Here is a 10,567-nt window from a genome sequence, read left to right as displayed (position 1 = left end):
ATTTTTTTATTTTCATTCATTTTTTTTCCTTTTTTCTACTTTCCTCTCTATTTTTTTTCCCTCACAGTTTCCTATAAATTTTCTTAGAACCAAACATGACCTTAAATAACTTTAAAATATATAAATTTTTAATTAATTTTAATCATATTTGATTTTCTATATTAAAATTCAATATGAAAAGATCATTTTTATTCATTCCTCAATAATTTTCAGGAGCCAAACATGACTTTATTGTTTAAATATCAATTAAGCAATGGAATTAAGGGAAAGCAAGTGAAGACAGGATTTCAAATTTTTTCCATTTTAATTTCATCAAGTTGGCGACAAAAGCAAGGAAGAGAAGATTTCAATATAAGACAATGCGTGAAACAAAAAAATTAATCGACCCATCAACATGGTAGTTGAGAGATGGAATTTGAGGAAAAACGAGCTTATTCTAACTTTGTTTTGTTGCAAAGGGCTTTTACAAGAAGCCATTTTAATGAGAATTATGTCATTTGTTCTTAATCATCTCATCCATTACCCTTCGGTTGGTGGCCTAACGTATGAACCTTAACTCTCATTCCTTCATTAACTAAACAGAAAAAATATTCAAGTGAAAGAGAGATTATAATACATGGATATTCCTAAGATTTTTATATAATTTAGATTCAGAAAAATCTATACACACACGAACAATAAAAAAGCAGTGATAATCTCTGAATTTTTCATCTTTTTTTTTTGGCTTCTATAATTCTATAGACCATGCTGTTCTGCTTCTTCTGCTTCTTCTTCTTCTTCTTCTTCTTCTTGATTCCATAATTCTTATCATTCAGCTTCAGTAATTCCAGAGGCAATCAATGTCTACAGGCCCAGCTGAAGTGGATGGATCATTTTGATCTTCGAAAGACCTTTGAACCATTTCATGGGTTGATACAACTGAAGAGATATCAGTGTTGATATCAGTACTCAGCCCTGTTTCCTGTGAGAACTCTGTTTTCGAGGATGGTTTCATGTCGGATCCCTGGTTTTCAAGGAGAATCCTCAGTATGGACTGGTCAGGGATGAGAAAGGAGTCTGGGAATTGACAGTTTCCAAGGTTTAGTGGATTTTGGGGAGTGTGGAATGAGTTTGGGAAGGGGAATTTGGAGAAAAGCAGTGAAGCCGGGGAGATATCAGAGGGGTTTGAGGAGGAAGAAGAGGCAGCTAAGAGAGGGTTGTTGAAGCTGTCAATCATGTCCTCCTGGGGCTTTCTGTCCTCCATTTGGTTGGAGAAGCAGGTCACGTGAGACGAGTCACCGACTGTTCTCGTTTCGCTGCTGAACGGAGAAGAGTCTGTCAATGGAGGCAGCTGTGAAGAAGAGCGTAATTCATCGCCGTAAGGGTCCATTCTCACCAGCCCTGAAATATGTGTTTTCTTCCCACCTGAGCTCTTCTGGAAGACCCTGCAGATCACCCACTCATTCTGCAGAAGAACCAAAGAGAAAAACATCAGGAACAGAACACAGAAACAGAGTAAAAGCCCAAGAAAACAGACGAAAACGGAGGAAAACAGGGGAATAGTTTTCAATACCTTGGTTGTTTTAGGGAGATTGTACATGGAATGTTTCCCTTCTAATCTGTATTCATGCATGACCCAGTTGGTCTTTTCACCTTTAGGGGCTCTTCCTTTGTAGAAAACCAAGGTTTTCTTCATCCCCACCAATGTTTTCATCTTGTAAATCTCCTTATCTTTGCCTGTGGCCTTCCAATAACCGGCATCGGTTGCCCTGTTTGTCCTCAAACCAGTGGGATATTTTCTGTCTCTAACACAGAAGAAGTACCATTCTTTCTCACCCATTTTTGCTTTCCCTTCATTTCAACAATAAAAAAAAAAAAAAGGAAAATATGAAGTCAGAGCCACTGACAACCTGGTTTAAATACTCAAAAACAAAGAGAAAAACGGAGTGAAAACAGAGATTTTGATTTGCAGAACTCACATGGCAAATCCCAGGGTTCACACTTGTTCAAATCCACCTCTCCGATGGCTACAGCGCAGAAACCGCTATTCAGAACCTTTTGGGACAGGTAGTGAGTGATGAGCTCCTCATCCGTAGGATGGAATCGGAACCCAGGAGGCAGTTCCATCATCTCATCATCCTTACTCTGGTCAGGAGCCTTTTCCATTCCTTCAAAATCCTCTCTAAAACCCTGTTTCATTAAACAAAACCAGAACAAAAATTAACAAGAAAACACAAATGGGTTCTACAAATACCATCACAAATAGGAAAATAATCCAAACAAGCCCCAAAAAAATCTCCAAAAAAATCTCCAAAATATCAAATGGGTTCCCACCAAAACTCACCAAATTTCTATAACAATCAGGAGAAAACAGAGGAAGCTGCTAACTGTCAAATGGTGTCAATATTGTTAGAAAGAAAAGATATAAAAACCAAAAAGCTTCTCACTCAGAGATTGAGGCTGTTAGGAAAAGAGAGAGTGTTGTGAGGAACAGAGCCCCATAAATACTGGATTTTGGGGGAAAGAGAGAGAGAAGCGTGGTTTGTAAGGCAACTTGGTGGGTAGTTTCAGGTTTTCAGCTCCTCTGTTTTTAACCTTCTTGTGCAATAATTTTTCTTCTTCAATTTGACCAGAAACAACTCATCCCCATCCCCTCCTTTTGAAGCTGAAAACAACCCCTTTTTCTTTAATTTAATGGGTTGTGGCCACAATTATAATTATTAGGTAAGAGATTGAAAGAATACTTAGGTAGTTGTTATCTGTTTAACCAAAGCCATCTGCTTGTGCAAAATTAAATGATTTTAAAAAGGAGAAATGAAAAGCATACACATTTTCCTTGTTTTGTCTCCCGAAGAACATCCCCAAACAAACCTTGTTATCATATCTGTCTGAATGTGGAAAAAGAATACAAAATCCCGCATCCCATCTCTCAAAAATCACAGATGGGCTCTCCTCTGTTCCAACTCTAACCCCAAAATTCTCTTCCACTCCCCTATAGTAAGGGTTGCTTTTTCCTTTCATTTAATCAATTTTTTACTTGGTATTTTTCGAAGGGAAATAAAATGTTGAGGAGATGGTTTGGAAAAATGAAATGAAGAAATAATGAAAGGAAACAAACAAGATATTTAAGACCCGATAAATTTTTCCTAGACTGTGATCATCCAAATTTTTTTCCTTTTCATTTTTTTATGTAAAGAATTAAAATTTTGAAAACATATACATTATTAAATAATTTTTATTATACATGGTTTTTGGAAGAATTCGAATTCCTTTTTTTCCTCTTTTTTTTCCCCTTTAAAAATACTTTCTACAAATGAGAAGAGAACAAAACCACTATTATCTTTTGAGAAAGACCCAAGTTTTTAAAGTCAAACCCTTTTATTTTTCAAGTACCATTTCTCTTTATATCTATTTTCCTTTTTAGAATTTAATATTGCAAGTTGAGAGGCTATTAAAAATTAAAAAGTCGTATATACTTAATTTTCCACTTGTTTTGTGACTTCTTGTTATTGGATATTTTACAAATAACATTGAAAATGAGATGTAAAATTGTTAGAACAAAAAAATTTATGGGCTTCTAAGTAATAACACATCAAGGAGTTGGGATGAATTTTAAGTAGCATCCATCATTGATTGCTCATTGTATACCACACTAGCACCAAAAGAAACCAAACATATATAAATTTAAATCCTAAGTATACAAATTGGGAGAATGTCCCATTGAGTGAAGGATTCGCACCTTACAAGATTAGACAAAAAAATCTTGATTAGGTTTATCACCAATTCATTGTGTTTTATAGTCATAATTTTGATATTAATTATATGTATATAACAATATATAATGATCATATTAATCAAGACTATAAATAAAAATACATAAATATTTTTAATTTTATAAAAAAAATTATAACTTGTCAATAAATTGATTAAAGAAGTATTCTAAAATGGTCAAAATATACATCTAACCCTGATGTGAATTTGTGATAATTTTATAAGGGAATGTATAATATGATTTAAATTTTTATATTAAATGACAAAAGAAAATTATATTTTAAGGTTTTTCATTTGTTTTGTAAATGTTTGATATTGGGTATTTTATAAATAACATTGGAAATGAGGTACAAGATTGTAAAAATATAATCATAATGTCAAGACAACCAATCTTATCGTTCACATGATAACCAATTTAAGGAGTAGGGATGAGATTTAGATAAAAATCCATTATTGAGGGAACTCCTACTATACAATATTAGCACAAAAAGAACCCAACATATATAAATTCAAATTCTAAGTATCCCAATTAGGAGACCTTTTTCCCACTCAATGAAGGATTCACACCTTAAAAGGTTGAACAAAAAAATCTTGCTTGGAATTATCAACAATTCACTATTTTTCTTGTTCATAATTTTAATATTATATATATATATATATATATATATATATATATCATTAACTATATAAATCAAATCCCTAGTAAAAATGTATGCATATTTTTTATTTCATAAAAAATTATATGTTACTAATATATCGATCAAAAAAGTATTTTAAAATAATTAGAATATGCATCTAACCCGAGTTCAAGCTTCTGTATAATTTCATATGCAAATATATAATATACTTTTAAATTTATATAAAATGACAAAAGAAAATTATATCTTAAAAGTCACTTCAATGAATTGTAATTTTTGTTCATAGAGAAATGTGAACATGTTTTAATTAGGTGTGTAGATATTTTAAAAAGTCATATTTATGATATATTTTTTTATAAAAAAAAAAAAACACATGATAGATTTTTAAAATGACTTTAATTAAAATATATATAAAAGTTTGTTTTAAAAGATATTTTCAACCTTTCAAAATCCCTGGTTTAAAAAGACCAAAATACCCTTTCTTGATATTATGTTAAATTTCTTTATCATGTGATTTATTTATTAATAATTAACATTATTTTTTTGTTAATGCCACTAATCAAGCCCTTTCCCTTTCATAAAATAATTAAATATTCACTTACACGTGTCATCGTTAGCTTGTTTAAGGAATTCCGACGTCACTGCCTACATTTATGATCCGACGGCTCCGATTTAACCAATTAGTCAACGTGGCCATCTGCCACGTAAGCAGCCACTGCTGCAGACTCGGAGGCAACAAGTACAATTCCACGTGGATGCTTTCCATTGGCTGAGTTGAAAAAAATGTAGAACCTCACCTAATTTTTCAGCTTCAAAGTTGACCAATGACCATTAGCTAACTAATTAGTTGGCTTTGGAACGCCCACGTGGCAGAAAGTGATTGGGTGAAAACTAAAGTTGGAATTTTTTAGGCAAGATTACGGTATGGTCATCTAGTTGAATTTTGAACCCTCACTATAGTGAAATGTGTCAATACCTAATCCGAACATATCAACTTATGAGACCCTCATATAAAAAATTATTCATAATTATATATATATAATTATGTATATAAAATAGTAGCATTTAATGTTAATGGGGTCTATTCAAGCTTAATTTCTATGTGATTGTTAATCTTAATGAAATGAAGCATATTCATTCGAAGAAAAGATATATGATTTATTGATAATTAGATCGAATCAAAACTTAATCTTTGTATGATTATTTTTGCCTTTTAACAAAAATGAAGCAACATAACCTAATTTCGTTTTGCCTAAAACATGTGAAGCTTAGAACAATTCTTGACCAAAAAAATTTAGGCAATAGTAGTTACCAGGATTTTGAAAATTTTGGCATAGAACATGTTAGGAAATATCTAGCCAATTGTCTTGTACTCTTCTATTAAAGATGAAGAAAATAGCCTAAACATGTTTAGAAAAATTTGGCAAAAACTATTTCTTTATGTTGATATTTTCTAAAGATTAATTAATTTTTTAGTGTCAAACCTAAATTAACCAACACAAAATCATCTTTCACAGTATTGAATAAGTTTAACGGTATAATCAAGATATACTCCTCAAAAATCTTTGAAAAACTAAATATTATATTATATGGAGAAAGTCAATAACTTGAACAAATGAAAAATATTGATTAAAAAGGATAAGATTAATTATGATCAAGTAAATATTATTTTAAGCACTTGTTCGTACAATTAAGTTAATTTAATAGATTATATTAATTCTATAAGATGAGATCAATACACATAAAGTCTAGAGAATTGTATAAACTAAGAAGAAGATGGGAGTTGTAACCAACAACTTGTGTGGAATGGGGAGGATGTGTGAGAGATGGTAGATTATGGTTGGTTTATATTATAACAACCAAAGATCTTAGTCTTTCATAAATTCTTTAATATTTTTTTATTATTATTATTTTAATTTTTAATTTGAACGTGTGTAGGATGGATAAGGGGGTAATTGACTTGATTGTTGATATTGATAGTCACAATATTTTTAAAATATATATTTTTTTTTTATTTGAGTAGTTGTGGTGGTGTTGATGGATTGATTGTAACACTTGGCTTGTAAACTAAAAAGTGGCTTGCTTTGATGGATGGATTTTAATATATCCACTCTTTTTTTTTTCTTTTTATTATAAATTTACATATAATTTCACTTGTAAAATTTATTTAAAAAAAAAAAAAGGATGAATATATGGAGATATTGGCTGGATGCATTTATAAATCTTCATTTGTTATATGGCATATTATAATAACAATCTAAGGAATTTTTGGTGATTTCATTACTTAATTTTTAAAATAATTTTTCATTATTAGTATTATCAGTATTATTATTATTATTTTGGATTATGAAAAAATATAAATAATGATTTTATTACCTAGATTATGTGTCATTTGAATTATTGTACCTCAATTATAATTAAGAAAACTCAATTCTCATTCCTATATATACAATCTTGTGAAACAAGGCTAATTAGTTTTGGAAAAACATCAAATGGGGTGAATTAGGTTTTTTAAAAAAAAAATTGAAAATTACTATTAACAAACAATTAGAGAGTAATAAAAATAAAGAGATAAGAGTAGGTAAACATTGATTTTATAGTGGTTCTGTCAATTCCACCCGTGTCCACTCTCCTCAAGTTCCCCTAAGTGAGGGCCTCATTAATTTGAATATTCAACCAGCTCCAAAGTCTTTACAATTAGATTCCTCCGATTGATACTGCAACCAATCCTTCAAGTTTCATCTCAACTTAAAGCTCAACACTCAACTTTAATAAATAAGAATTCAAGATCACTCAATCATTGCACAATTAATAAATAAATATAAGAAAGTCAGGATGAATAACAAAGGTGCACTATATGAATTTGCAAGTGAAAGATTTAAAGCACTAAGAAATAAAGAGAGTTTTGAATATGAGAAACTAATAGGTAAGAAGTTTAATGTAAGTGTTCTTTATACAATAAATAAATGAAAGCTTTTTATTTTTAGTTTCCAATCTCAAACACTAAAAATTGCTCCAAGAGGCTCCCAGTCAAGTTTTAATCAACCAAAATTGTTAGGTATTAAATATTTAGTAGGTGATTGTTAAGAGTTCGATTAGACCTCGACCTAGAAAAGAGTATCTTTGATCGAGAAATGATACTCATCGACCAAGAAAACAAGGCTACTAGATGAAAGAGAAAATTTGAATGTCCCTTGATGGGACCTCAACTGGGAAAGGGTAACCAAGTGATTCCCTAACCAATTAAGCTAGTTGAGTCTACTCTTAACCAATTGACCATTTTTTTTTATCCAAAATCTTATCTTTTTCAATTTTAAATCTTTCTACCACTTAGACAACATCTTTTAAGCACTTTTATAAAACCAAAATGAGAAGTTCTTGTCTAAGGTTTTGGATTAAACCTCATGTTTAAACAAATATTACTTTTAAACCTCAACCAGTAGGAAAATGATGCGTAAGTGAATTAAAACTCCCAAGTGCACCTAAGTGAACATCTTACCTTAAGCTCCTAGGGGTGAATGTCCTTCATGCATACTTGATCTTGCATTCTTTTCATCATTTGGTAAATAACTTGTTTTCCATTTGAATTTTTTTTATTAGCACTTGAAATTTTAATCTTAGGTATTGTTAATCTTAAATTTTCTTATATATATTAATTTGAATTTTTTTTTCAAATTGATAATATTACATAAAAACTAAAACTTTATTGTGTGCAACCTACATGTGCCTTGTATGTTGTTTTTTTTTTTTTTTTATTAAATATTTTTCTCTTATATTTGAAAATTTGAAAAGAAAATAATATAAAAATTATTTGGATAAATATATTTAGTTTTTTTTAAAATAAATTTTCTATTTTGATTTTGTAAAAAATATTACCTTTACTAATAATAATAATAATTATTATTATTATTATTATTATTACTATTATTATTATTATTTAATATTAATTATTCGTCGTGCTAGAGTATGATTCTCACATGACCTAATTCATTTTATAAGTGAAAGGGACATGTCCGCATAAAGGTGTCATAACAATTCAGCATTCATGGCTTGTGACTAACAAACCCAACCGGTTGCCTTATAATCATTCTCTTTATTTATGTGTAGTCTCAGTGAGCCTTGCATGCAATTTTTTTTTTTTTTTTTCTAGTTTATAGAGTTTTGTAATTTTTAGGATTTTTTTTGTTATTATAATCCTAATTTTTTATTGTAGGGGTAATTTGGTAATTTTAGGTTTTAGAGTTAAGTTTTTTTTTTAATTATTGTCAAGAATTTTAAATATTTTTCTTAAATTTATTTTATAAGAATAATTCTAGAATGAAATATTTCTACGTTGGATAAGGAGCTCTCAAATTTTTAAAATTTTTATAAATCAGAAGTTGTCTATTAAGTTTCCAATTTCGACAATAAATATATTGAAAATTTTCATAGAAAATAATTTATCATTAAAAGACATTAATAAAGAGATTTAAGGAAACTTAGCTTGTAGATGTTGGGTGATCTTTGCTTTGAACTCATTCTTTCTTATGAAAGATAGCTTATTTTGGGCATTATTGCATAACACCATCTACTCCCATTGATTAATCGTTTCATGTGTTAAGCTCTTTATGCATTTAAGTGATATTTATTTGTTTGGCTTTTATCCTATGATTTTTCGATATCCATAGCTCATATATTCATTGTTAGTTTCTTATTTCTTATTAACATGTTTTATTATATATTTTTGCTCTTATTTATTAATATTCACAATCTACTAGTCAATTGTTATAGTTTCCTTTATTTGTTTAATAACCTTTTTAAAGTTTAGAAGAGTGTTACCTATGATACTTTCTAAATAAGTAATTTGACTCCTAAATTTAGATTTGGCCTTTTATATACATGTTTTTCTTAAAAAATGAGTCACTTTAATATTTTATTTCTTATTTTGTTTTTCTTTTACAAATAAAAAAAAAAGTGACTATTCCAACTTTTCAAAAAAAATATATAATAAAAAATGAGTTTTATCATTGAGTGTGAACCGACATTAAAAAATCGGGTCCACACCAACATATTAAGTCTTGATTTAAATTTAATTTACCTAGTAAAAAATTTAGAAAAGTATAATCATTAATTTACCTAGATTGATTTTTAAATTTGAAATTAATTTTTAAAAATAACAAATTCTATACGCTTCTTATTTTTTATTTTTAAAAATTAAAAAAAAAACTACATAAATCATACAATTAATCCAATGGTAAGTTATTTTTTTGAATATAATAATTAAGGTTTCCTAGGATACACTTCTTATTTTTTATTTTTAAAAATATAAATTTCTATATAAAAAGTAGAATTTTTTTTACAAAAAGTATTTATTTAGGTGGTATTTATTTTTTATCTTAATAGAAAAAAATCAAAATATTTTTTTTATTCAATTAAAAATAATCTATTGATATCAACCAATATAATTAAATTGAACATATTAATAATAAGTTTACTTTAATTATATTAGTTGATATTTACTTTAGGTGAATAAAAAAAATTCAAATATTTTAATTTTTTTTCATTCAACCAAAAAACAAATACCACCTTATTTTATATCTTTAAAAATTATTTTCAAAAATTTAAAATTTAAGGCACTAAATATAATACCTCAAATTTTTTAACCACTTTCTAAAAAACATTATATTAATGTAAACTTTTAAGAGTTATTACATTTCGGACATTAATATTATTTCTATTTTTTAAAAAAAAAATAATAATAATCAATATGAATCTAACTCAATCCAATTTTTAACTCAAGGTCCTCAACTCATGTCCCATTCAATGTCATTTTTCTAAATTGAGGTTAAGTTAGTTGAATAAAATTTGGGTTTTATTAGATTTTATGATTCAAAATTCATTCATAATATTTGTAAGAAAAAATGCATATATCTTTATATCAAAATTTAAATAGTAAATATGATAAAATTTTAAGATAATAACACATAGGTGAAAATAAATTTATATATTTTTATAGAAAAATAAAAAATCAAATTATATGTATATAAATTATAAATATTATTAAACTAGAGTAGGAAATATTCAAAATGATTGTTCAAATCGATAGAGAAAAATGGGATTGGATGGGGCTAATGTGTACAAGTTGCACCCTAACTAACTATGTAGAAATAGACACATGATGAGTAATAAAAGCAGTCGGT

At 28.3% G+C, this 10,567-nt stretch overlaps 1 protein-coding gene across 1 annotated transcript; it reads right to left on the bottom strand.

Moving 5' to 3' along the window:
* Window positions 1-546: 546 nt before the first annotated feature.
* On the bottom strand, window positions 547-2,605 carry LOC100250998 (NAC domain-containing protein 100). The gene is made up of 4 exons (XM_002283775.3): window positions 2,324-2,605; window positions 1,959-2,169; window positions 1,553-1,830; window positions 547-1,444 (listed from the first exon to the last, which is right to left on the bottom strand). Exons 2-4 carry the CDS (start codon window positions 2,143-2,145, stop codon window positions 818-820), a joined length of 1,092 nt encoding a protein of 363 aa, XP_002283811.1. The 5' UTR covers window positions 2,146-2,169; window positions 2,324-2,605; the 3' UTR covers window positions 547-817.
* Between the last annotated feature and the right edge of the window lie 7,962 nt (window positions 2,606-10,567).

The sequence above is a fragment of the Vitis vinifera genome, chromosome 14, assembly GCF_030704535.1.
Source record: "Vitis vinifera cultivar Pinot Noir 40024 chromosome 14, ASM3070453v1".
Classification (NCBI taxonomy): Eukaryota; Viridiplantae; Streptophyta; class Magnoliopsida; order Vitales; family Vitaceae; genus Vitis; species Vitis vinifera.
This window is presented reverse-complemented; position numbering and strand designations above follow the sequence as displayed.